This window comes from Phyllopteryx taeniolatus, chromosome 11 (genome assembly GCF_024500385.1).
Source record: "Phyllopteryx taeniolatus isolate TA_2022b chromosome 11, UOR_Ptae_1.2, whole genome shotgun sequence".
Lineage (NCBI taxonomy): Eukaryota > Metazoa > Chordata > Actinopteri > Syngnathiformes > Syngnathidae > Phyllopteryx > Phyllopteryx taeniolatus.
Genome location: NC_084512.1, coordinates 2,892,588 through 2,920,535, shown reverse-complemented (window position 1 = coordinate 2,920,535; position 27,948 = coordinate 2,892,588). Strand labels below are relative to the sequence as shown.

The 27,948-nt window shown below is 46.3% G+C and overlaps 1 protein-coding gene across 4 annotated transcripts in view; it reads left to right on the top strand.

The window, feature by feature from the left end:
- The first annotated feature begins 515 nt into the window (after positions 1-515).
- exo1 (exonuclease 1) overlaps positions 516-27,948 on the top strand; it is a 27,658-nt gene continuing 225 nt past the window's right edge. Inside the window, exons 1-14 of one of the 4 annotated variants that reach the window (XM_061790681.1) lie at positions 516-632; positions 2,710-2,893; positions 3,058-3,129; positions 5,300-5,423; positions 11,623-11,760; positions 12,308-12,520; positions 14,072-14,259; positions 14,377-14,479; positions 14,813-15,032; positions 16,064-16,256; positions 16,520-17,036; positions 17,142-17,231; positions 19,250-19,336; positions 27,507-27,679. In XM_061790681.1, the coding sequence (XP_061646665.1) occupies positions 2,733-2,893; positions 3,058-3,129; positions 5,300-5,423; positions 11,623-11,760; positions 12,308-12,520; positions 14,072-14,259; positions 14,377-14,479; positions 14,813-15,032; positions 16,064-16,256; positions 16,520-17,036; positions 17,142-17,231; positions 19,250-19,336; positions 27,507-27,679 (2,279 nt within the window). In that variant the 5' untranslated portion in view covers positions 516-632; positions 2,710-2,732. Of the gene's footprint in view, positions 633-2,709; positions 2,894-3,009; positions 3,130-5,299; positions 5,424-11,622; positions 11,761-12,307; positions 12,521-14,071; positions 14,260-14,376; positions 14,480-14,812; positions 15,033-16,063; positions 16,257-16,519; positions 17,037-17,141; positions 17,232-19,249; positions 19,337-27,506; positions 27,684-27,948 lie in introns of those variants that run through there. The other 3 variants (XM_061790680.1, XM_061790682.1, XM_061790683.1) reach the window with 3 other exon arrangements.

Genomic DNA, 27,948 nt, shown 5'->3' with positions numbered 1-27,948 from the left:
GTAGATACAACACGCCCTTTTTTGAGCTGCGTGGCGAGAGCAAAGTTAGTAGCGAAAAATTCGTCAGCGCATTTCATGTGTGTGGACGGCAAGGACCAAGTATGTCGGCAGACAACGCCGTATATATATATATATATATATATATATATATATATATATATATATATATATATATATATATATATATATATATTCAAATGTTTGATATTGATATCACACGCTTTGGCATTGACAAAAAAAGTAAACCTCATTATTATTGGTTAAGTTCCGACTTATTTGATATCACACGCTTTGGCATTGACAAAAAAAGTAAACCTCATTAATATTGGTTAAGTTCCGATTTATTCAATGTCCATGGATTGCCGTTGAGGGGAACGTCGCCCCTGCCAACATGGCCGCTAGGAAGGATCATTGTTTGGTCAGGTTGCTTCTGCGTTAGTGAATCTAGTTAGCAAATCTATGTCTGTGCCGGTAAACTACGCACTTAACACATGGCTCCGCCCCTCTGTGTTTTTATCCAATCGTAGCCGCTCTTACATGGACCATCCTTTGCCGCTAAAACTAAACTTTTCTGTGTTTCACTTGTGTGGTAAAGCCAGCCACGTCTCGAAGCCAGAAGTGGCCGAAAAGAGGTATGTTGTTGTCGGTCGTCAAATGCTTTTTTTGTGCTGTTAACAGTGAAAACAAACTGTTATATCGGTTCCGTACCCTTCAACGGCGTCCGTACAAATTACCCTAACACAATTGCGAAATTATGTATGTTGTATCTCGTCGACAATCTTTTAATACAATGCTTATACTGTCTTGTTTGATATACCAAGTGGTGCTGTTTATTATTTATAAAACGTTACCGTTTGGCTCACTGACTGGCCACATACTACTACAAAGTGTTTCGAAGCAATACAATAGTGGAATTCTGGAAGAACTTTTTGTTTCTTAAGGTGACTAGTAAAAGAATAGAAACAGATAAAAAAATTAAATACATTCATTGTATCTGGCGTTGCAGATATTTGAATTGTGCACCTCTTATTCTAGTGGTCAAAACTGAATGTGTCTTTACATAGACCATTTGGTGAGGTAAAGAATGAGGGTTAACACTACTTTGAGATGTTGGTGAGTGTCAGAGTATGTTGATAACATCCATCCATCCATCCATCCATCTTCTGAGCCACTTATCCTCCCAAGTGTCTCGGGAGTGCTGGAGCTATCATCGGGCAGGAGGCGGAGTACACCCTGAACTGGTTGCCAGCCAATCGCAGGGCACACATAAACAAACAACCATTTGCACTCATTCACACCTACGGGCAATTTAGAGTCTTCAATTAACCTACCGGGGACTGGCTGCATCGTGGGCCCTGCAGGTTGGAGGGGCGTCTGGCTCTCCTGGGGGTGGAGGGGGGCCGGTCCCTACGACCTCCGGCGGGTGGCCAGTTGTTGCGGTGCCTCAGTGGGGCTGGCGGACCGTCATGGGTCCCTCGGTGTGGGACGTGTCCCGTCCACCGGTCTGCTCTCAGGTGGACACCAGGGTCCATTCCCGCCCCTTGATTGATTGGGTGGGGTCCTCAGCCTCCGCGGTGCAGGCACAGCAATTACAGGACACTTCTGTCAGTCTTCGTGCATGCATAACGGTGTCAATTCACTTGCATGTGTCCGCGGATACACACCCCTGGGATTCTTTCGCTGGGTGTGGGGCCACTCACTTATTGCGACAAATAACTCATGAATATGTGAATTGCTTGTGTATCCCCTCACTCACACTCTCGTCCTATGGACTTTTATAATTTACATAGCCATTCCCACCACACTTCAGTTGTACTGCCTGGTCCACGACCCTTGTCCTGCATGCTTTTTCTCCTGTTCTTGTCCTGTTCTATCTTGCCCTGTCCTTCCCTCACAGGGTGTAGCACTACAGCACCATGCAACACTCATATCTAATGTTTCATTGTTGTAGATATGTAATGATTTACTTTTCTCATCCTGTTTACAATTAGTGCTTTGTCTTTTGTCTTTGTTTCTTGCTCCCGCCTAGAAACTTTGTTCTGTTCGACTGATCGATTCTGATTCTTAATAAACATCAATTAGAATACTATGAAACCACAGCGGAAGCTTAAAAACTCCATTGTGACACAGTAAAACTGTTCCGGCATAAAAGGGATACAGATCCTCCATTCTTCTTGACCTAACAGCTGAACAGGACAAAAAAAAGACAAAGTGTTTATATTTATGACACCTTTACATTAAATTACCCTCAATTCCAATTAATCCAATTTGAAATACAGTAAAACCCCGCCTATTTGCAGTTCAGCATTCCTGAATTTCATTGCTTGATCTGATTATTTTTTATGTTATTTTATCCCCCCCCTTGGGAACCTATCCTTTGTTATCCTGAGATTGGCTTTTGACAGTTCAGGGTTTACCCCGCCTCTCACCCAGACTCAGCTGAGAAAGGCGCCAGTATGCCCATAACCCTAGTGAGCATAAGCGGTTCAGAAGATGAACGAGTGTTTTTGTGCTCAGGGCAAAGCAATAAAGGTATTACTTTGGCGGCATCTTGGTGCCGAGCAGCTATGTTGAAGTGAGTTGAGGAGTTTAATTTAGACAAAAAGCACTGCTTTACTGCCAATGTTCCCCGGCGCATTGTCAAATTTCCCCTGCTTAAGTTCCTATAGAAATTTACCAGACACTTTCTACTTTCTTTTTGTGTTTCAGTGTGACTGCCAAAGTTGCCAAACATGGGGATCCCTGGGCTGCTGCAGTTCATCAAAGATGCAGGGGAGCCCATCAATGTGAAGAAATACAAAGGGCAGACGGTGGCAGTAGACACGTACTGTTGGCTTCATAAAGGAGCATTTTCATGTGCTGAGAAGCTTGCTAAAGGAGAACTGACTGATCAGTAAGTGTACTAGAAATTTTTTTTTTTGCTAAATGTTCAGTATTTGTTGTTATCTGCATGAATTGAGGCTTGCAAGCCCGCCACTAATTTTGTTATTTGTATGTGCCCACTTTTAGGTATGTATGGTACTGTATGAAATATGTGGACATGCTGTTTTCCTTTAGTGTGAAACCAATTCTAGTTTTCGACGGACGTAATCTACCTTCAAAGCGAGAAGTGGAAAAGGCTCGCAGAGAGTGAGTTTTAACCTTGCAAATGCTGAATGAATGTAGAATAGATCTTGTAGATACACTATAATTGACTCTTTACATTGGGTAAATATAAAGAGAGTTATTATTACAAAATGTTTTCATCAAATAATTTAGTTGGAATTTGTGAATTTCACCCGCGGCACAGCGGACGACTGGTTAGCACATCTGCCTCACCGTTCTGAGGATCGGGGTTCAAATCCCGGTCCCGCCTGTGTGGAGTTTGCATGTTCTCCCCGTGCCTGCGTGGGTTTTCTCCGGGCACTCCGGTTTGTTATAACTTGTTCTTAACGCCTGTAAAACTGGGTCGTGACTCGTGATTTGGTGACAAAAGGAAAATGCGGGTCCCAGGGTCACAACAGTTGAGAACCAATGGACTACCGGTCAAAGTAACGGTTTTATCTATCCACAAAATGTATGTATTTATTTATTCATTTATTTATTTATTTGTTTGTTTGTTTGTTTGTGGCACGTTGGACGACTGGTTAGAGCGTCTGCCTCACAGTTCTGAGGACCGGGGTTCAATCCCGGTGTGGAGTTTGCATGTTCTGCCCGTGCCTGCGTGGGTTTTCTCCGGGCACTCCGGTTTCCTCCCACAACCCCAAAACATGCGTGGTAGGTTGATTCAAGACTCTAAATTGCCCGTAGGTGTGAATGTGAGTGTGAATGGTTGTTTGTTTCTATGTGCCCTGCGATTGGCTGGCGACCGGTTCAGGGGGTGTGCCGCCTCCCGCCTAAAGATAGCTGGGATAGGTATGCAATATTCATTCAACATCTATTGTCACAATAAAATATGAATACTAAAATAGTGATGATTTTGTCTGAATTTACTAACAATTTTAGTCTGTCTGAAATTTGGGCCAGATGCCCCAGCGACCTGGACGCCTCCCTGGTGAGGTGCTCCGGGCACGTCCCACCGGGAGGAGACCCCGGGGACGACCCAGGACACGCTGGAGAGACTGTCTCCCGGCTGGCCTGGGAACGCCTCGGGATACCCCCCGGAAGAGCTGAATGAACTGCCTGGGGAGTGGGAAGTCCTGACATCCCTACTAAAGCAACTGCCCCCGCGACCCGACCTCGGATAAGCGGAAGAAAATGGATGAATGGAAATTTGAGCCTATTTAATTGAACACAAAGCTGATATACTGTACTTGCAGGAAGCCGTGACTTACCCTTTGTATGTTGCAGGTATGGCAACAGGTGGAGACACAGAAGAGAATTTACATTCTGTCTATGTTGCTGGTATAGATAAATCGATAGATAAAAGATGTATTTTGAATCCATTCATCCATTTTTTGAGCCGCTTCTCCTCACTTGGGTCGCGGGCGTGCTGGAGCCTATCCCAGCTATCATCGGGCAGGAGGCAGGGAACACCCTGAACTGGTTGCCAGCCAATCGCAGGGCACATACAAACAAACAACCATTCGCACTCACATTCACACCTACGGGCAATTTAGAGATGTCAATTAACCTACCACGCATGTTTTTGGGATGTGGGAGGAAACCGGAGTGCCCGGAGAAAACCCACGCAGGCACGGGGAGAACATGCAAACTCCACACAGGCGTGGCTGGGGATTGAACCCCAGTCCTCAGAACTGTGAGGCAGACGCTCTAACCAGTCGTTCACCGTGCCGCCATATTTTTTATTAATAATGTAATTTTTTGATAATTTCCTGTGGCACCCCTAATGATCTCTCATGGCACACTAGTGTGCCACGGCACCCTGGTTAGGAATCACAACGATTAGTGATGTACACCAGTATTTTGATGACGTCGGCCTCACATTGCCGGGGGTTAAATCCCTTCTGTGCATTTGTGCTGCAGACGCATTGGCAAAAATAGGCATCAGATTTTTATCCAGATTTGGAAGAGGCCCGATTCTGAATTGAGCAGATCTGATTCCGTACGTTTTTGTTCGTGCCACTTGAACCATGAAGGGTAAATCCAGCCTAAATTTCCCACAGTTATGAATGTGAATGTTAATGGTTAGATGTCTGAATGTACCATGATTGTCTGGCGACCATTCCTGGGTGTACCTTGTATGCCTAAGCAGGCCTTTGTAAAATAGGATGTATTGAGTCGAGTTGACGAGTATATTTACAGTATGTGTACAATATATACATTAACTATGCATAATATATATTCATGTACACTCCAGGCGTCGAGAAGCCAACCTTCAAAAAGGTCGGCAGCTGCTACGAGATGGCAAACTTTCAGAGGCCAGAGACTGTTTTACCCGGTGTGTCAACATCACCCCAGCCATGGCTCATAACCTGATTAAGGTGACCTAACTCTCTTGTGCTCCTACTTTGGTCGGATTTGTCCTCAGTGCATGCATTGTTTTTCAAAGTTGGTGTACTTGCGAAAAAAAAGAAATTATTTTGCAGCCTCATCTAGCGGTTCCTAAAGGCTCTGGATGTTGTTTGGCTGTCCTGGCTGACACACCTCTGCAACATCACGTGGACATCAGAGACAGTGCCTCTGGATTGGCAGACTGGAGTGGTGGTCCCCCTTTTTAAAACGGGGGACTGGAGGGTGTGTTCCAACTACAGGGGGATGACACTCCTCAGCCTCCCTGGTAAGGTCTGTTCAGGGGTGCTGGAGAGGAGGGTCCGTCGGGAAGTTGAATCTCAGATTCAGGAGGAGCAGTGTGGTTTTCGTCCTGGCTGTGGAACAGTGGACCAGCTCTACACCCTCGGCAGGGTCCTCGAGGGTGCATGGGAATTCGCCCAACCAGTCTACATGTGTTTTGTGGGCTTGCCCGTGTCCCTCAGGGAGTCCTGTGGGAGGTGCTTCCGGAGTATGGGGTACCGAACCCCCTGATACGGGCTGTTCGGTCCCTGTCCGACTGGTGTCAGAGCTTGGTCCGCATTGCCGGGAGTAAGTTGGACTCGTTTCTGGTGAGGGTTGGACACCGCCAAGGCTGCCCTTTGTCACCGATTCTGTTCATAACGTTTATGGACATAATTTCAAGGTGCTAGCCGAGGCGTAGAGGGGGTCCGGTTTGGTGGTCTCAGAATCGCATCTCTGCTTTTTGCAGATGATGTGGTTCTGTTCGCTTCATCAAGCCGTGATATACAATTCTCACCGGAGCGGTCCGCAGCAGAGTGTGAAGCGGCTGGGCTGAGAATCAGCACCTCGAAATCTGAGACCATGGTCCTCAGTAGGAAAAGGGTGGCGTGCCCTCTCCAGGTCGGGGATGAGATCCTGCCCCAAGTGGAGGAGTTGAAGTATCTTGGGGTCTTGTTCACGAGTGAGGGAAGAATGGAACGGGAGATCGACAAGCGGATCGGTGCACCGTCTGCAGTGATGTGGACTTTGTATTGGTCCGTTGCGGTAAAGAAGGGGCTAAGCCGTAAGGCGAAGCTCTCGATTTACCGGTTGATCTCCGTTCCTACCCTCACCTATGGTCACGAGCTGTGCCTCCCGGACACCTCCCTGGTGAGGTGTTCCGGGCACGTTCCAACGGTAGGAGACCCCGGGGACGACCCAGGACCCCCTGGAGAGACTACGTCTCTCGGCTGGCCTGGGAACGCCTCGTGATCCCCTCGGAAGAGCTGGAGGAAGTGGCTGGGGAGAGGGAGGCATCTGAATCAGATGCCCCAGCCACCTGATCTGGCTCCTCTTGATGTGGAGGAGCAGCGGCTCTACTCCTCCCGGATGACCGAGCTTCTCACCCTATCTCTAAGGGAGAGCCCAGACACCCTGCGGAGGAAACTAATTTTGGCCGCTCTTATCCAGGATCTTGTTCTTTCGGTCACGACCCACAGCTCGTGACCATAGGTGAAGGTAGGAACGTAGATACAAAGTCCGCATCACTGCAGACGCTGCACTGATCCGCCTGTTGATCTCCCGTTCCATTCTTCCCTCACTCGTGAACAAGACCCCAAGATACTTTAACTCCTCCACTTGGGGCAGGATCTCATCTCCGATCTGGAGAGGGCATGCCACCGTTTTCCAACTGACGACCATGGTCTCAGATTTGGAGTTGCTGATTCTCATCCTAGCCGCTTCACACTCGGCTGGGAACTGCTCCAGTGAGAATTGGAGGTCACGGCTTGATGAAGCCAACAGAACCACATCATCAGCAAAAAGCAGAGATGCAATACTGAGGCCACCGAACCGGAACCCCTCTACGCCTCGGCTGTGCCTAGAAATTCTGTCCATAAAAGTTATGAACAGAATCGGCGACAAAGGGCAGCCTTGGCGGAGTCCAACCCTCACCGGGAACGAGTCCGACTTACTGCCGGATATGCGGACCAAACTCTGACTCCGGTCGTACAGGGACCGAACATCCCGTATCAGGGGGTTCGGTACCCCATACTCCCGAAGCACCCCCCACAGGACTCCCCGAGGGACATGGTCGAACGCCTTCTCCAAGTCCACAAAACACATGAAGACTGGTTGGGCGAACTCCCATGCACCCTCGAGGACCCTGCCGAGGGTGTAGAGCTGGTCCACTGTTCCACGGCCAGGACGAAAACCACACTGCTCCTCCTGAATCTGAGATTCAACTTCCCGACGGATCCTCCTCTCCAGCACCCCAGAATAGACCTTACCAGGGAGGCTGAGGAGTGTGATCCCCCTGTAATTGGAACACACCCTCCGGTCCCCCTTCTTAAAAAGGGGGAGCACCACCCCAGTCTGCCAATCCAGAGGCACTGTCCCCGATGGGCACGTGATGTTGCAGAGGCGTGTCAACCAAGACAGCCCCACAACATCCAGAGCCTTTAGGAACGCCGGGCGAATCTCATCCACCCCCGGGGCCCTGCCACCGAGGAGCTTCTTAACTACCTCGTGACCGCAAACCCAGAGATAGGAGAGCCCGCCTCAGAGAACCCACACTCTGCTTCCTCATGGGAAGGAGTGTCGGTGGAATTGAGGAGGTCTCCGAAGTATTCTCCCCACCGACTCACAACGTCCCAAGTCGAGGCCATCCCCACTATACACAGTGTTGGTGGTGCACTGCTTTCCTCTCCTGATACGCCGGATGGTGGACCAGAATTTCCTTGAAGCTGTCTGGAAGTCTTTCTCAGTGGCCTCACCGAACTCCTCCCGTACCTGAGTTTTTGCTTCAGCGACCACCAGAGCTCCATTCTGTTTGGCCAGCCGGTACTCATCAGCTGCCTCAGCAGTCCCCCAGGCCAAAAAGGCCCAATATGACTCCTTCTTCAGCGTGACTGCATCCCTCACCGTTGGTGTCTACCAACGGGTTCGGGGGGATTGCCGCCTCGCCAGGCACCGACCACCTTACGGCCACAGCTCCGGTCGGCCGCCTCAGCAATGCAGGCGCGGAACACGGTCCACTCGGACTCGATGTCCCCCTCCTCCCCCGGAGCATGAGTAAAGTTATGTCGGAGGTGGGAGCTGAAACTCCTTCTGACAGGGGATTCTGCCAGACGTTCCCAGCAGACCCTCACAATACGTTTGGGCCTGCCACGTCGGACCGGCATCTTCCCCCACCATCGGAGCCAACTCACCACCAGGTGGTGATCAGTTGACAGCTCCGCCCCTCTCTTCACCCGAGTGTCCAAGACATGCGGCCGCAAGTCCGATGACATGACCACAAAGTCGATCATCAAACTGCGACCTAGGGTGTCCTGGTGCCAAGTGCACGTGTGGACACCCTTATGCTGGAACATGGTGTTTGTTATAGACAATCCGTGACGAGCACAGAAGTCCAATAACAGAACATCGCTCGGGTTCTGATTGGGGGGGGGGGCTATTCCTTCCAATCACGCCCTTGCAGGTCTCACTGTCATTGCCCACGTCTGCATTGAAGTCCCCCAGCAGAACGATGGAGTCCCCAGCGGGAGCGCTCTCCAGCACACCCTCCAAGGACTCCAAAAAGGGTGGGTACTCTGAACTGCTGTTTGGTGCATAGGCACAAACAACAGTCAGGACCCGAGGGAGGCTACCCTCTCATTCAACGGGGTGAACCCTAACGTACATGCGCCGAGCCGGGGGGGGGGGGGGGGGCAATAAGTATACCCACACCTGCTCTGCGTCTTTCACCGTGGGCAACTCCAGTGTGGAAGAGAGTCCAACCCCTTTCGAGAGGACTGGTACCAGAGCCCAAGCTGTGTGTGGAGGCGAGTCCGACTATATCTAGTTGGAACTTCTCGACCTCACACACCAGCTCGGGCTCCTTCCCTGCCAGAGAGGTGACATTCCACGTCCCTAGAGCCAGCTTCTGTAGCCGGGGATCGGATCGCCAAGGTCCCCGCCTTCGGCCACCGCCCAGCTCACAGTGCACCCGACTCCTATGGCCCCTCCCACAGGTGGTGAGCCCATGGGAAGGGGGACCCACGTTACCCTTTCGGGCTGTGCCCGGCCGGGCACCATGGGTGCATGCCCGGCCACCAGGCGCTCGCCTTCGAGCCCCGCCAACAGGCCTGGCTCCAGTGGGGGACCCCGGTGACCCGCGTCCGGGCAAGGGAAAACGAAGTCCATTGTTTGTCGTCATCATTAGGGGTCTTTGACCCGTGCTTTGTCATGGGTGACCCTGCCAGAGGCATAAAGCCCCAGACAACTTAGCTCCTCGGATCACTGGGACACACAAACCCCTCCACCACAACAAGGTGACGGCTCAAGGAGGGGTTTATGGCTGCATCACGTTCCAAAAAAGCTTGGACAGGTAGCAAAAAAGACTGAGAAAGTTGAGGAATGCTCATCAAACACCTATTTGGAACATTCCACAGGTGAACAAGCTAATTGGGAACAGGTGGTGCCATGATTTGGTATAAAAGGAGCTTCCCTGAATTGCTCAGTCATTCACAAGCAAAGATAAGGCGAGGTTCACCTCTTTGTGAACAAGTGCGTGAGAAAATAGTCGAACAGTTTAAGGACAATGTTCCTCAACATACAATTGCAAGGAATTTAGGTATTTCATCATCCATTGTCCATAATATCATCAAAAGGTTCAGAGATCCCTCGGGCGGCACTGCATCAAAAACTGACATCAATGTGAATAGGATATCACCACATGGGTTCAGGAACTCTTCAGAAAACCAATGTCAGTAAATACAGTTCGGCGCTACATCTGTAAGTTCAACTTGAAACTCTACTATGCAAAGCAAAAGCCATTTATCAACAACACCCAAAAACGCCGCCGGCTTCTCTGGGCCCGAGCTCATCTAAGATGGACTGATGCAAAGTGGAAAATTGTTCTTTGGTTCGACGAGTCCACATTTCAAATTGTTTTGGGAAATTGTGGACGTCGTGTCCCCCGGGCCAAAGATGAAAAGAACCATCCGGACTGTTATGGACGCAAAGTTCAAAAGCCAGCATCTGTGATGGGGGCTGTGTTATGCCAATGGCATGGGTAACTTACGCATCTGTGAAGGCACCATTAATCCTGAAAGTTACATACAGGTTTTGGAGAAACATATGCTGCCATCCAAGCAACGTCTTTTTCATGGACGCCCCTTCTTATTTCAGCAAGATGATGCCAAACCACATTCTGCATGTGTTACAGCAGTGTGGCTTCGTAGTAAAAGAGTGCGGGTACTAGACTGGACTGCCTGCAATCCAGACCTGTCTCCCATTGAAAATGTGTGGCGCATTATGAAACGTAAAATACAACAACGGAGACCCGGGACTGTTGAACAGCTGAAGCTGTACATCAAGCAAGAATGGGAAAGAATTCCACCTACAAAGCTTCAACAATTAGTGTCCTCAGTTCCCAAATGTTTATTGAATGTTGTTAAAAGAAAAGGTGATGTAAATATGACCCTGTCCCAGCAACGTCTCAACTTCATTGGAATTGGTGTTGTATAATATTTCTACTCTGTGTTTATTTTCAGCAGCACGGCGGATGACTGCTTAGCACATCTGCCTCACAATTCTGAGGTCGTGGGTTCAAATCCGGCCTCTGGCCTGAATGTGGATGGTGGTTTGTTTATATGTGCCCCTTGATTGGCTCACCTGAACTCAGCTGAGATAAACAAAAGTACACCTGTGGCTGTGGTGTGGATAAGTGGTACAGAGGAAGGAAGGATGGATGGATGATATTCATTCTCACATAAATAAAATGTAGCCTCAGTGCGACCTCCAGTGGAAAAAATTGGCAACAAGTTACTTTATTGAAAAATTGCAGCTAATCATCAAAAATCATCTCTACGGGCCAATTTGGACCCCCTAATGAGATAGTTGTGGCCCAACACCCCAGGTTTAGAGTTTTCACCTAAGAAACATGTTTTGGGGCGGAAACCAGAGTACCTGGAAAAACCCATGTACTCCGAGTGTTCAGCTATATGCTAACCACTTTTCCCCAAGACCTGCCCATATTTCACATCTCAGGTTTGAGTAGGGCCAATTAACAAAAATGTACTAACATTCTAATTATATAACAGGTTTGTCTGTTCTATTCTTTCAGTTGTAATGGCATGAGAATTCATGTCAGGCTTTAGCAATACGGTACAGTAATGCGAGTCTTTAAGAAATAACATGTGGAAGTGGGTGTGTGTTTTGTTGTTCCAGGCTGCGAGGGCGAGGGGAGTAGACTGCATTGTGGCCCCATATGAAGCCGATGCTCAACTGGCCTACCTGACCAAGTCTGGTTTGGCTCATGCAGTCATCACGGAAGACTCTGATCTTTTGGCATTTGGCTGTAAAAAGGTATCAATCAATTACTGCAGTCCGGTCACCACATTAGGAGACCCCTTGAACTATCAAAGGAGATACAATACAAGAGGTGTATAAGACAGTCTGTCTTTACAAAGATAATAATTCTCAGTTCTGATTGACACTCTCAGAAAGGTGTTAATTTGAGCGATATACTCAAGATGCAGAACTGTTTTTTATCATACTGAGAGCTAGACCTAATATTTTGACTCTGGTAAATTAAGAGTTTTCCTTTTTCTTTTTTTTCTCAATGTGAGAAACAGTGCTCAGTGCAAACTATATCCAAAATTAATAAGCATATTAGGGATACCTCTCTGAGTAAAATCTCCAGCAAGTGCAAGACTGCAAGGGAAATGGGTGTGGTTTTGACTGTGCTCTGTTTAGGATTATGCTGGTAAACTACAAAACAGAATTCTATGAACCATGATTATGATGTCACCCATGTACTTAGCAAGAAATCAACAAAAAGGAGTCATATTGATGGTCTGTGTATAACTTGTCAGATATCTTCGTAATTCAGACATCTTTCATAACAATGCAGGTGATCGTAAAAATGGACAAGCACGGTTATGGCCTGGAAATTGACCAGAGTAACCTGGGTCGATGTCATTCTCTGGGCAACGTTTTCACAGAGGAGAAGTTTCGCTATATGTGCATAATCTCGGGCTGTGACTACCTAGCTTCTCTGCATGGTATTGGTCTGGGCAAAGCCTGCAAGCTGCTCAGACTGGCAAAAGACCCTGATATCCTCAAGGTAAGATTCAAGTTTCAAGTTTGTTGTTGGTGTTGTTGTTTTTATAGTGCACAATTACACCGAGGCGGCACGGTGGACGACTGGTTAGAGTGTCAGCCTCACAGTTCTGAGGACCCGGGTTCAATCCCCGGCCCCGCCTGTGTGGGCTTTGCATGTTCTCCCCGTGCCTGCATGGGTTTTCTCCGGATACTCCGGTTTCCTTCCACATCCCAAAAACATGCATGAATTGGAGACTCTAAATTGCCCGTAGGTGTGACTGTGAGTGCGAATGGTTGTTTGTTTCTATGTGCCCTGCGATTGGCTGGCAACCAGTTCAGGGTGTACCCCGCCTCCTGCCTGATGACAGCTGGGATAGGCTCCAGCACGCCCGCGACCCTAGTGAGGAGAAGCGGCTCAGAAAATGGATGGATCGATGGATGGATGGATGGATGGATGGATGGATGGACAATTACACCGTCCCAATGCATTTAGCAATGTTAAAAACAAGTACACACAGATACAGTACATCAACAACAGAACCCACAGTGCAGTTTACAAATACAATGTATGAGCAACACAGAAAGAAATAGTTATTGGCTGAAGCCATGCAATGAGGTGGGCCCAGTTACACAGATTCAGATTCCATTTCCATTCATCTTTTTGAATTTGCGTGTGCATAGAAATGCTTACGTAGTGATGACAAACAAGAGAAAATAATAAGTTGAACCAGACATGAATGCAATTAAGTGCAATGAGGTGTGGACTAATAATGGAGGGGGGCATGCTGATGGAAAATCCCCCCCTTCTTGCAGGCCACTGTAGTTGTAGTTCATATATTATGAGTACAGTTATGGTTCAGGGGGGCCTCGGTTTACCACGGTCTTGCCATCTAAGGTTTCGAGGTTCAAACAGCATGCAATGAATTAGTCTGTACAGCGGCTTAAGAAAACATCGTAACGGCACTCAAGAAGATATGCTCAGTAACTGCCGTAATTACTGTTTATTTGAGTGTTTTAGAATGATGACTTTTAAAAATTTGCTAAACCGCTTATCCTCACTGGGATCGCAGGTGTTCTGGAGCCTATCCCAGCTATCTTCGAGCAAGATGCGGGGTACACCCTGAACTGGTCACCAGCCAATCGCAGGGCACATAGAAACAAACAACCATTCATACCTAGGGGCAATTTATAGTCTTCAATCAGCCTACCACGCATATTTTTGGGATGTGGGAGGAAACTGGACTACCCAGAGTAAACCCACACAGGCACGGGAGAACATGCAAACTCCACACAGGCGAGGCCGGATTTGAACCCGGTCCTCAGAACCGTGAGGCGGATGTGATAACCAGCCGTCCACCGTCCCGCGGACTTTAAAAATATTGAATGTAATTATTGGTTTACTACAGTGTTAGTGATAGACTGTGTCATGTTCTGGTCTATGTACAAATTTGGATTATGTCGACACCTTAGGAACGGAACTTCGTCGTAAATTGAGGACCCCCTGTATACAGTGTAGCCATTAAAGATCATAGTATCCTTTGTTTTACATTGTGCTGTCTGCTTTTGGTGTCAGGTGATCAAGAAGATGGGCCATTACTTAAAGATGAATCTAGTAGTCCCTAAAGAGTACATCGAAGGATTTGTCAGAGCCAATCGGACCTTTCTTTACCAGCTGGTGTTTGATCCTCTCAAGAGGAAGATTGTCCCCCTCAACCCGTATGAAGAGGACATCAACCCTGCTACTCTCAGCTATGCTGGAGTGTATCCTACACGGCCCCTGTTGTAAATTAATTTTTTTATGGCATTTGGAAACTGCTCATTTCTCAATAGCTCTCCACCACTTGGGCAGCACAGGTACCTTAACTTTTTTGGATGTAGTCCTATAGGAGATGACAAAGCCTTACAGATGGCCTTAGGAAACCTTGACATCAACACAATGGAGAAGATTGATGACTTTAACCCAGACAAACCTATGACACAGGTAACTGTCGCTGGGATTTCTGTGCCTTTCAGGTAGAACATGATGAAGCCATTGCTGTATTTGAAGTGTGCGTTCAGACAGCAGGTGCAGGTATCCCCATTAAGAATCAAATACCTGACGAGCTCAGCGACAATTCCTTTCAACACAAAGGGGCATGTGGGTTTACTTCAACCCCCCCACCACCCCATGCAACATCAGTAACTTTGACACAGGACAGTGAGATGGAGAAACAACAGTACAATTTTTGACAAGCAGTATGAAAGAGGCTTATGTTTAAGAATAATGACAAAAATGGTCTATTTCAGCATGAAAAACTCCCCATTTTCTACCCAGCCCGTAACACACCGCAGTTGCAGCTGGAATGAAAGCAGAGTCCCCCGTCCCACCGCGCTCAGTATTTGGAGCCAAGGCACAAAGACAACATCTACTGTACCAGCCCAGGTTGCTGCCTTCCCTGACAGGCCTCCATCCACCAGGGGGAAGGAGAGAGTCATCAGCCTGGCTGGGGTCAGGCTTCCCTTCAAAAGTGTGCAAGTGAAGAGACCACGCGAAGGTGAGACAGTCAGTCACAGGAAGCTGAAATACAGCATAGCAGTAATTGGTACAAGCTGAACATTTACCGACTGAAAATATATGTAGTTACATGCGTGTTTTTTTATTTTTATTTTTTATTTTTCAAGTCGAAGGTATTAGTTGTGGTGGCACGGTGAGTGACTGGTTATCACATCCGCCTCACAGTTCTGAGGACCTGGGTTCAAATCCGGCCTCACCTATGTGGAGTTTGCATGTTCTTCCCTTGGCTGCGTGGGTTTTCACCGGGTACTCCGGTTTTCTCCCACATCCCAAAAACATAGGTAGGTTAATTGAAGACTCTAAATTTAATTGGAATTATTATTAATCTATCTATCTAGCTAGCTAGCTAGCTAGCTAGCTATCTATAATATATATGGAATATATATTCCATATATAGAATATAAAAGGGAATAATAGAATATTCTTCAATGCCGAAGTCGACAGCCTAATAACACAAGAGACTATTTACTTGAGACAAAATTGAAGGTGGTAAGACCCCCAAACAAGCAGCAACTGTAAGTGGCTGCTGTGAAAGCCTGGCAAAGGGAGGGAGGAAATTCGAAATTCGGTGATTTCTGACGGCTCCAGACTTCAGGCAGTTACAGACTGAAAATGATTTTAAACAAGGTATTAAAAAATTATTTCATTGACAGTCATGTCAATTGTCCAAATGCTATTGATTCCCTAAAAATGGAGGATAAAATGACTATAATTCCAAAATCATAAATGTCCTATTTTTGTTAAACCTCCTGAATGAAATCCTAAATTCTTCAGTCATATCTTATTATAATTCAAATCCATTGTGGTGGAGTATAAAGAAAAAGCATGTTCTCCTTGTGATTATGTGGGTTCCACTGGGTACTCTGACCTTCTCTCACTTTGTGAATGGTTGTTTATCTACTGTATATTATGTGTCCTATGACCCTGAACAGGATAAGCGTTAGAAAATGTATGAATGTAATTACTGTACAGTATATGCACTAAAACTGCAATTATACCTTCTTCTCACAGCCACAGACATCAGTCTATCAGATCAAGATGTTCTGCAGCAGTACTTCAATGTGAAGCGATCCAAGTCAGACCAGCAGCCAGAAACGTTGATGTTAATACCAGTCAATCAGCCACGGTCACGCAACCGCTTCGCCACACTCCTGCAGAGGAGGAACTGGGATGTCGATGACGAAGGCCAGGCCATTAGCAGCAGGTGCTTGAGCCTTGATTAGGTTTTTAATCTTTGCCTTGAATATCAGGAAGAGCAGTTTCATGTATTGTGTGAGCAAATAGTATATTTATATTTGGGGGTATGTCTTGTTAGTGTTTGAGTGTCTTCAATAAAACTACTAAAATCACAATTTTTCTCTAAAAGTAATGATTCTGCTAATCACCCTATTTTTGTAATAATAGGGCTTTAGATTTTTGACATAACCTTGCAGCAAGATTAAATCTGCCTCTTTCTTTCACATGTAGATTCTTCAGAAATTCCAGTTCAGCTGCCAGCAGTAGGAAGGAATCTGCTCAAGTGGGTTTCGGTCATAGTATGGAGCCCAGTGCTACAACAAGCCCTATTAAGCAAACATCCGACCCCAGTGTCCGAACCAATTATGGTGATGGCTCAGAAGGCCCAGAAGTCCCATCTGTGGAAACACCCTGTCCACCTCCTTCTCCAAATACCTCTTCCCACAGTTCAGGCAGTCAGGGTCTCAGGCTGTTTGACTGGTCAGACAGTTCACCCTTTACTGATCGATCACAGAAACCCAAGTCTAGTTCAGGCCTGGATACCCTGCACCAGTTCCAGTATAAGAAGGACAGTTTCTCCTCATCCACTAAGTCCTCTATTGACACGAACCCAAAAAGGGAGGACAAATCCATAGACTCTCCTCCCTCCCAGGACAGCGCCTACTTTTCTCAATCCCAGCCTTCCCTTGTTTCCTTATACAAAGATGAAACCCCCTCCTGTGGCCCCAAACCCTTCCATCCTGTGCCTGTAAGTTTCTGTGCAATTAGGCTGCCTTTCCACTTACTGTATGTTATTAGCAGAGTTGTATGACATTGTGCCTGACATGTTGAAATGTTTTCCACGTTCTCTCAGGAAATGGATTCAAAAGTGGATTCTGAGTCTGAGCAGAGTCCCACACGCTCAAAAGATACCAGTAATAAATTCGGAATGTTGCAATTAAAGGTGGGTTTATGCCTTTTTTATGATTATAGCTCTACTGCAGTGATATTAAACCTTTATTGGGCCAATGCACATATTTTATATTTGAAAAATCTCACGGCACACCTACAAACGAAAACGCTCCAAAAAATGGGTATACCTGTCAATTATGTACTTTCTGCGATCTAATAGAAAAGTATTTATTTGTTCTTTCTGTCACTCTACATTGCTGTCATGGATAGAGGAGCAAAGATCCATTATTTTTTTGTGAAGAATAATTTTCTGAATAATTAAGTTGAAATTTGATAATTTCCCACAGCACACCTGAAGAGTTCTCACAGAACACTAATTTGCCACTGCACACCGGTTGGGAATCACACCTCTACTGTACAGTTTATGAGAAAATAAGAATTGCATAGGGTCCTCAATTCACAACAAAGTTCTCTTCCTACTTGGAGTTGAACAATTTAAGACTTTTTTTGTAGTCGGTAATGTGATGAAAGTCCAGTTGAAGTAGATTAATCGATGACGTAATTCACATTATTTTAGTAGAGTAGGGTGGTACCCAACCTTTTTTTTTTTTTTTTTTTGCACCATGGACATGTATGGATTCCAAACGAGGCCCGGGAGTTCCCCAGCCGGCTTCGCAAGGAAAAAGTCCATGATGGAATTCCTTTTTCCTGGTTCTTTTAATGTTTGGTGGTGATCTTGTTTCCAAATAAGAATCCTGATACGCTAAACTTATTTTAAATTTATTTATTTAGTATTTATTACAACGAAATGAAGAATACAGATTTCCAATGCTATGAAGCATACAGCGGATGTTGATCTCTCTTCCTTCTCTCGTGGGATCCGGAAGCCGAGGGGCTCCCCTTTTCATTGAACAGTCCATTCTTTCAGCAGTTCCTTATTAAACCAGTTCTCGCCTGCTCTCAGTCTGAATGTTAACAGTATGTCTGTAGTGCATGTGCATGTGTTTGTGTGTGTATTCTTAACATAGTGTGGTCAGTTTTAACAAACAAAAGCTTGTGTGTGTGTGTGTGTGTCCTAGTGTCCAGTAAGAAGAGGCATAGAAATAAATCTAACAGAGTGGTTTCATGTAAAGACGGACCAGCATAGAAACTAATAAAAAAAATTATTTAAAATACAACTCACCATTATACTGAATGTAGTTTTTGTAATTAGTGAGAGCACTACACGTTTTTATTTTTTCAACAAAGCGGCCGGTCTCATCTTGTGTTCCATAGCATAGCGTCTTGTAAGATTGGACGGTGTAGCCAGGCTAAAACAAAACAAAAAAGCAAACATTTCTCGCTTTCACTGTTTCTTTTTCACTTGTGCTTTGATTGTATTTGAGGATGGACTTGCATATTTTGCAGGTGACTGTGCTATTGGTCTCCATCCATCCATCAATTTTCTGTACCGCTTATCCTCACTAGGGTTTCAGGCGTGCTGGAGCCTATCCCATCTATTTTCGGGTGAGAGGCGGGGAACACCCTGAACTGGTCCCCAGCCAATCGCAGAGCACACATAAATGAGCAACCATTCACACTCACATTCACACCTATGGGCAATTTAGAGTCTTCAATCAACCTACCACGCATGTTTTTGGGATGTGGGAGGAAACCGGAGTCCTCAGAACTCCAACAGTCCTCAGAACTGTGAGGCAGATGTGCTCGGTCTCATTTTTGGTAAAATATTTCCCCATGCTTGTAGCATAGTGCGTACGTATGCTGTACTGCGACAATTGTTAAGAGTGTCGTTAAGCGACACAAGTCTCCTGATGTTGGTTGGCGCGTGTTGTGATATGAATAAAGTTGCCGTTATCACACTGTTGTTTCCCCGCACACTATTGGACATAACATTTTGCTGACGAAGATGGAGCTTCACTTTTCTCCGTTGCCCTCGTTCCTCGCCGCCTGTCGGGACAGTGGTATGCATATTTTAAGACTAGCGATGGTCAGAATAGCCAAAGCTAGTGAGGCTTGCTGCTATTCTCATTGACAACCAGTTTTTTGTTTTGTTTTCTCTAACCCATGCAGACGTATGAAGACTGTCGCCTTGTTGGCTGGACAGTTTGCTGCAACACAGAGGGTAATAGTCCGCCGACGGCAGCAGACAGGCGAGTTGTAAGTCCTTTGTAAAGATGCCAAAAACACGAGATTAGTAGTAAAGTAGTAAAGACGACTTGTTGACTAATTGGTTCAACCCCTACTTCCTACGGCGGTGACCTAACCCAAATTTGTCCACAAGTCGTAACGCATCTATCACTAACTGACACTAACGCAGTACTGTAGTCAGAATTAAAGGAAATATTTTCTAAAAAAACACTAAGCATTCTTTTTCCATGTGAAGACTGATTCTTACTGCTCCAGGCAAATGACTTCATTGCGTACCGTTCGTAACCTTGAAATGTATTTCGGTATCATCGTAAACCGAGGATCGCCCCTATTGTTTATTTCAGATAATTATAATCCTTTTGCAGCATGGTGAACGAGTTCTGGTTTTGAAGTTCCCCTTTGTAGAGTTTGGATGTTCTCTTTGTGCTTGCCTGGCTATTCTCTGGGTACTCTGAATTCCTCCCACATTCCAAAAAAACAGCATGTTTGGTAATGAAAGACTCACAATCACAGGTCAAACTGTGGGCCGGCCTGCCATATCATATCATCAGGAGTGGAAAAGCAAAGCAAATTTATTTATATCGCACATTTCATAAACAAGGTTCCAGTACCTTGGGTTGTGATTTACATGATTAAAAGCATTAAAAAAAGAAGAAAAAACAGCTTATAAACATTTGAAACAAAGAGGAAAAAATATAAGTACAATTAAAACAGCATACAGTGCAAGAAATATCATTTAAAAGTGGAAATGTCACGTATGGGGAGTAGCTGGACCCAAGAGCAGGCGGAGGCACATGTAAATTGATGAACAGTTTGAGTAAAGGTTATGGAGGTGGTCCTGGGTGCGTTGGCAGGCGCTGGCGTCGACAGGTGGCAGGCAGTGGGGAGGACAGGCGGCTGCCTTGGTGGCAGGAGTGATGTGGATCAGGAACACTGAGAACAATGAAACACAGGACTCAAAAAAGGGAACTAAGAATAGTGTGGCTTACTTGGAGGTAAATGGGCTGTGGTACCGCTGGAAGTAACTGCAATACTTTGGGGAGGATTTCCTGGAACAGGCAGGCTTATATACCGGTGGTGATGAGGCTGATTGGAGACGTGTGCTGAAAACAGAACGGGGAGGGGGGAGAGAGAGAGGACGCAAAGTGCCCTCCCGGCTCCTATAATGGAACTGCAGGACAGTATATGACAGTACCCCCCCTCTCAACGGACCCCTCCCGGCGTCCTGCCAGGCTTCCCCGGGTGAGCTGCCTAGAAGTCGTCCAAAAGGGTATGATCGAGTATAAACTTCCGGGAAATCCAAGACTGCTCCTCCGGCCCGTACCCTTCTCAGTCGACCGGGACTGGAACCCAGTGCCCCTAGGCCTCACGTCGAGGATGCGCGACACCGTGAAGGCTGGATGGTCGTCAATAATCCGGGGGGGGCGGAAGGGGTTTGGCCGGAGGGCTTAGGGCGCAGGTCGAGACAGGCTTGATTCTAGGGATTGGTTTGCCTGCTCCGTCTGGCCGTTGCTCTGTGGATGATATCCTGACAACAAGCTGGCTGCTGCGCCCACTGCTTTACAGAATTCCTTCCATACCAGGGATGAGAACTGAGGACCTCTGTTAGAGACAATATCGATGGAAATACCGTGGAGTCTAAAGACATGCTGGACAAGGAGGTTAGCAGTTTTGAAGGCGGATGGTAGTTTGGGGAGGGGTACGTAATGGACAGATTTGGAAAAGTGATCGACAATAGTGAGAATGATAGAGTTACCTTCAGAAGGAGGTAGACCGGTAACGAAGTCCAGAGCGATATGGGACCAAGGGCGGCTAGGGATAGGCAATGGACGCAGCTGCCCAGCTGGGGGCAGGTGTGAAGACTTCCCTCGGGCACAGACGGAGCATGCTTGGACGAACTCCCGAGGGTCTTGAACAAGGCTGGGCCACCAGAAATGCTGCCGGGTGAACTGAATGGTGCGGGTGATGCCGGGATGACAGGTGAGTTTGGAGTTGTGAGCCCACTGGAGAACGTCAGAGCGTACGGAATCAGGTACGAACAAGGCGGTTTGGCGGCCCGGTCTCGGGATCCGGGTGAGTCTCTTGAGCCTCCTTAACCACCTGTTCAATTTTACAAGTGGCTGCTCCAACGAAAGACGAGGAAGGAAGGATGGGTTCTTGTTCTTCTGGATTGGAGGGGGGTGATAAAATTCGAGATAGGGCATCTGGTTTGTTGTTTTGGGATCCAGGACGGAAGGAGAGGCAGAACTTAAATTGGCTCAAGAAGAGGGCCCAACGGGCTTGTTGAGGCGTTTGGCGGTACGGAGGTAGGAGAGATTCTTGTGGTCAGTCCAAATTATAAATGGAAGGTCAGTCCCCTCCAGCCAGTGTCTCCACTCTTCCAAGGCCCATACAATGGCCAGCAGCTCTCGGTTGCCGACGTCGTAGTTCCTCTCGGCAGGGGAGAGGCGATGGGGGGGGAAAAAAGCACAGGGGTGGAGTTTCTGGGTCGTGGGGTCCCACTACGAGAGGACAGCCCCTGCCCCTGTGTCCGAGGTGTCAACCTCGACCACAAACTGGAGGGAGGGGTCGGGGTTGCGTAGGATGGGAGCACTGGTTAAAAAGGGTTTTGAGTTGCTCGAAAGCTTGGGATGCTGCCGGCGTCCACTGAAAGGGAGACTTGGTGGATGTGAGGCTGGTGAGGGGAAGTGCGATCTTGCTGTAATTGCGGATGAAGCGGCTGTAAAAGTTGGCAAATCCAAGGAAACGTTGCAGCGCTTTCCGGGTGGTGGGAATTGGACAGTCTATGATTGGATTGGATTTTGGCAGGGGTCTGGTTGCAATTGACCTTTGGCAATAATGGAGCCGAGGAAATGTACGGAGGAGAGGTGGAATTCGCATTTTTCCATTTTCACGTACAGGCGGTTTTCGAGGAGGCGCTGGAGAACTTGGCGTACGTGAGTATGGTGTTCATCTGGGGAGCGGGGAAAAATGAGGATGTCGTCCTGATAAACAAAAACAAACCGGTTTGACATGTCACATTGATGAAGGCATGGAAGACTGCAGGGGTGTTGGTTAATCCGAATGGCATGACTAAGTACTCAAAGTGTCCGAGAGGGGTATTGAAAGCGGTCTTCCATTCATCCCCCTCTCGGATAAGCCTCGGTAGGCGTTTCGTAGGTCCAACTTGGTGAATATTGGGGCATCGCAGAGGGGTTCAAATGAGGGTTAGTGGTGATTTGTCTTTAATGGTGATGTCATTAAGTCCACGGTAGTCGATACAGTGGCGGAGAGTGGTGTATTTCTTTTCAACAAAAAAAAAAAAAAACAGCCCCTACTGGAGATGGGGAAGGTCGAATGATTCCGGAAGCCAGTGAGTCATGGATATAGTCCTCCATTGCCTTTTTCTCAGGTCGGAAAAGGTAGAAAAGACGGCTGAGGGAAGAGGGGCCCCCGGCAGCAGATTTATGGCGCAGTCATATGGGCGGTGGGGGGGTAGAGAAATTGCCAGGTCTTTACTAAAAACAGGGGAGAGGTCATGATATTCTTCAGGGACTTGGGAGAGGTCAACGGGTGTGGCAGATGGTGGTGTGTTTCTAGATGGTGGTATCACAGAACGCAGGCAGTGTGAGTGGCAGTGAGGGCTCCATCCTGTTATAGCGAAACGTGTCCAGTCTATGGCAGGGTTATGAAGTTTAAGCCAGGGAATATCGAGGACTAATGGGGTCTCAGGAGAAAGAAACAAAAAGAGAAATGTCCTCACGGTGGTTTCTGGAGAGAAGCAGGGTGAAGGGCACTGTTTGGTGGGTAATTGGGGAGAGGATTCGGCCATCCAGGACTGTGACTTTCTTCGGGGACGGAAGTGGTTGGAGAGGGATTTGGAGCTGGTGAATTATTGCTTCATGAATGAAGTTGTCATCGGCACCCGAATCTATAAGGGCAGTAATTAGGGGTGTTCTGAGCAGAAACTATCATGCAAGCGGGAACGGTCATACGAGAGGGAGAGCTTGAGGGAATGGAGGTTTGGCTCACCACAACGCACTCGGGTTGGGGTGAGCCTGGTCTTTTGATTGGAGGGGCCATGAGGAAATATTGTGACCTGATTGACCGCAGTAGATACACAGCCGCTGGATGACTCGACGCTGAAGCTCTTGTGGGTCTAGACACGTTTTACCAATTTGCATGGGCTCTGTGGTTGCTACGGGGAGTGACGGAAGTGCGGGAGACTGTGCGGGAGGCGGCTGAGAAGCCGACGGCATGGTGCTTTGAGTGGGAGGATTCTTACATACGCGGACCCTCCTATCTCGTGCTCTCTCCCGCAGTCTGTTATCAAGCCGAATGGGAAGGGCGATGAGATCCTCGAGAGAGGAGGGCTCCTCACGGACCGCTCGCTCATCCTTGAGTTGGTCGGAGAGGCCATTTGGAAAAAAATCCCTCCAAGCGCCGCGTCGTCCCACTCGCATTCATCTGCCAATATCCGGAACGCAATGGAATATTCCGCTGCTGATTTAGCGTCCTGCGTGAGCGTGATGAGGCGACGGGTGGCTTCTTTGCCCTGAACTGGGTGATCAAATACTTTACGGAGTTTGTTGGAAAAGGAATCAAAGGAGTGGAGTACCGGGGAGGAGTTTTGCCATAACGAAGTGGACCATTTTGCTACTTTGCCGCGGAGGAGGTTAGTGACATAAGCTACTTTGGATTGTTCGGTGGGATAACTGTATGGTTGAAGGTTGAAAACGAGTGAGCAATTGAGTAAAACCTGGCTACATGCACCAAGGTCCCCGGAGTAGGGCTCGGGCGGCGGGACATGAGGTTCTTTGTATGGGAGGCGGGGTGACTCTGAGGCTGCGGGCTCGGAAGGCGTAATTACAGGTGGAAGTTTGGATAGCATCGTCGAGGAAAGGAGGCATACTTTTTGTGTGAGGGAGTGGAGATATTCCATGAGTTCTTGTAGAGACTTTTCTTGTCTTCCTATGTGGGCTCCTTGGAGAGTGAGTGTGTTCATCAGTGCCTCCGGAGTTGCTGGGTTCATAATGGCCAAAGTATTCTGTCATGTATGTGGAGTAGCTCGACCCAAGAGCAGGCGGAGGCAGATGTAAAATGATGAACAGTTTATTGTGTGAAGGTTATGGAGGTGGTCCTGGGTGGGTTCGCAGGCGGTGGCGTCGACAGGTGGCAGGTAGTGGGGAGGACAGGCGGCTGGCTTGGTGGCAGGAGTGATGTGGATCAGGAACACTGAGAACAAGGAAACACAGGAGTCAAAAAAGGGAACGAAGAATAGTCTGGTTTACTTGGAGGTAAATGGGCCGTGGTACCGCTGGAAGTAACTGCAATACTTTGGCGTGGATTTCCTGGAACAGGCAGGCTTATATACCAGTGGTGATGAGGCTGATTGGAGACAGGTGCTGAAAACAAATGGGGCAGGTGAGAGAGAGAGGACGCAAAGCGCCCTCCCGGCTCCTATAATGGAACTGCAGGTCAGTATATTACAGGAAATGCTCTAAAAAGCAGGAAAAAAAAGAGTTTTTAATCTGGACTTCACAAACATTCAAAATTGAGGCTGATGTCAATCTGTTGGCAACTTATTCCATTTGTGTGCAGCATAATAGCTAAATGCTGCTTCACCATGTTTGCTTTGGACTCTGTGCTCCACTATTTGACCTGTGTCTGTCGGGCTCAGAGCCCAACTGGGTTTATATTCTATTAGCATTTCTTTCATGTATTCAGTTCCTAAATTATTTAGTGATTTATAGACCAGTAGCAGAACTTTAAAATCTATTCTAAAGCTGACTGGAAGCCAGTGTAAAGACTTTGGAATTGGAGTAATATGCTCTGACCTCTTTGTTCTGGTAAGAACCCGAGCTGCAGCCTTCTGAATGGGCTCCAGCTTGTTTAATGCTCTTTTTGGGGAGGCCAGTCAGAAGACCATTACAATAGTCAAGTCTACTTGAGATAAAAGCATGGATGAGCTTCTCCTGGTCTGCTTGACACATGCAAGCCTTCACTCTGGATATGTTCTTCAGATGGTAGAAGGCAGTTTAGTAATTAATTTGATGACTGTTGAAAGTCAGGTCGGAATCTATCAGAACACCAAGGTTTTGCACTTGGTCTTTGTTTTTTAAAGAGAGTGACTCCAGGTATTTACTAATAGCAATCCTCTTTTCTTTATTTCCAAAAACAATTATCTCAGTTTTGTTGTTGTTTAATTGAAGAAAACTTTGGCTCATCAAGTTATTAATCTGTTTTAGACAGTGACACAACACCTCAATTGAACTGTAGTCATCTGGAGACACTGCAAGATATAACTGTGTGTCATCTGCATAGCTATGATAGTCAAAATTAAAGTTCTGAAGAATTTTACTCAAGGTTAGCATATACAGGTTGAACAGGAGGGGTCCAAGAACTGACCCTTGAGGGACCCCATAGGTCATTGCCATTCGATGAGGTTGAACACTTCTAATGGTTACAAAATAACTCCTCCAGGTAGGACCTGAACAATTTAAGGACTGTTCCATTTAGTCTTCCCCACGTTTCCAACCTGTTCAGCAGTATATTTTGATCTGCCGTATCAAAAGCCGCACGGAGGTCCAACAAGACCAGAATTGACATCTTTCCCAAGTCATTATTCAACCTTATATCATTTAGCACTTTGATAAGAGCAGATTCTGTAGTGTGATGAGTTTGGAAACCTGATTGAAATTTGTCAAAAAGTCTATTTAAGTTCAAGAAATTGCTGAGTTGATTTAAAAATAACTTTCTCAACAATCTTGGCTATGAAAGGGAGATTTGAGCTGGGTCTATAGCTTGCTAACATGGAAGCGTCCAGCGTTCTATTTTTTAGAAGATGCTTAATGGCAGCTACTTTAAGAGCTTTAGGAAAGTCGCCTGACTGAAGTTAGCAATTGATTATTTGCTGCAAATCAACTAGCACAGACTTCATAATAGCTTTGAAAAAGTCAGATGGTGTTGACGCAAGACAGCTCGTTGATGGTTTCAGCTGCTGAACCGTTTTCTCTACAGTTTTTTAGTCAACTGTATCAAATTCTGACATAGTAGTAGAGTTTTTCCTGGGTGGCTTCAGATGTAGTATCATTTTATCATTTTGCTGATTTGTGCTGATATTTTACCTTATGGATTGTATTTTTTCACTAAAACAACAAGCAAATTCATTGCATTTATCAGCTGTTAGGAGTTCTAGAGAAAAGGATTCTACTGGCAACCTGTGAAGCTCTGGTGAACTCTATGCTCCCAAAAGGTCAGGGTTGAAAAATAATAGTGGCCACACAAAATATTGACACTTTGGGCCCAATATGGACATTTTCACCTGGGGGAGTTTTCTCTTTTGTTGCCAGTGGTTACATTAAATGCTGTTTTTGAGTTATTTTGAGGGGGCAGTAAATTTACACTGATATACAAACTGTATACTGATGACTTGGTAGCAGTGTTATTTCTTCAGTGTTGTATCATGAAAAGATTTACGTAATGAAATATTAACAAAAACATGAAGTGAACTCTCTTTTGTGAGCAGTTGTATTATACATGTACTTTAGAGCCATCGAAGAGCCTGGACCTTCATATGTGTACAAACAAAAAATAATAATGCATCTTAGGTATTGATGTTTGCAGTGATCATTTGTCACTTCAGTCAGCCTTAAAAAAAATTGCTTTACACAAACCTTTGATTATTGATCAAATATGACCTGACAGCAAGTTTAAGACTCAGGGGTTTCAAACTAATTTTTGTCCCGGGCCACATTTTAGTTATGATTTCCCTCAGAGGGCCGTTAGAACAGTGAAATGTTTAATCAAATCAAATCTTATTATTACCATTACACAACAAATTGAGGGATAACTAGTTTTGAAATCAGAAGACAAGGATAATAGTTTGTTCAAGTATTGTTTAAGTTACTGTAGAAGAAGTGTTTGGTAACAGAAAAATGTAATATCTCAACATTATTATGACAATTTGGGTACAGATTTTAGTAAAAATCACGGAAGTTGACGAGCATGATTTGCTTTCGCGGGCCACATAAAATGATGTGGCGGGCCGCATCTGCCCCCCCGGGCCTTGAGTTTGACACCTGTGTTTTAAGTGGTTATTTTTTTAGAAAGAGATTCTGTGGTGTCCTTGAATTTTGTATATGATTGTACGTACAGTATATGATTTTTTTCCCTTTGTTTTTCCATTTCATCTCCCCAGGTTGCAGGTTTATCAAAGCCCAAGTTCAGCAGTCTGGTTAAAGCCACAAAGGTACAAGCATTGGGCCCAGCAAGGGCCAGTGGATTGAGGAAGAAATCCTCCACAAATAATGAGAACAATCCTGGTTTCCAGGCAACCATCAGCAGTCTGTGGAAGAATTACAGCTTCAAAAAGTAACTTTTTAAAAGTAATTTGGGCATTTGAATGTGGTTTATTACTGTAGTCTTGAAAACGTCCTAGCTTTCAAAGCTGTTGAAAGTATTTTCCATTGTCTTTGAAAGCAGAACTGATGATACTGTATTTGAACCCTACTGGAATGGAAGCCTGATTGGACAAATGTAGAGATTAACTGATTTAGACAATCATCTCCATTTATGTAAACAAACTTGCATTTTGACACCATGACGGTGATGCTGATATCACTGACCAGTTTCTGTTATTG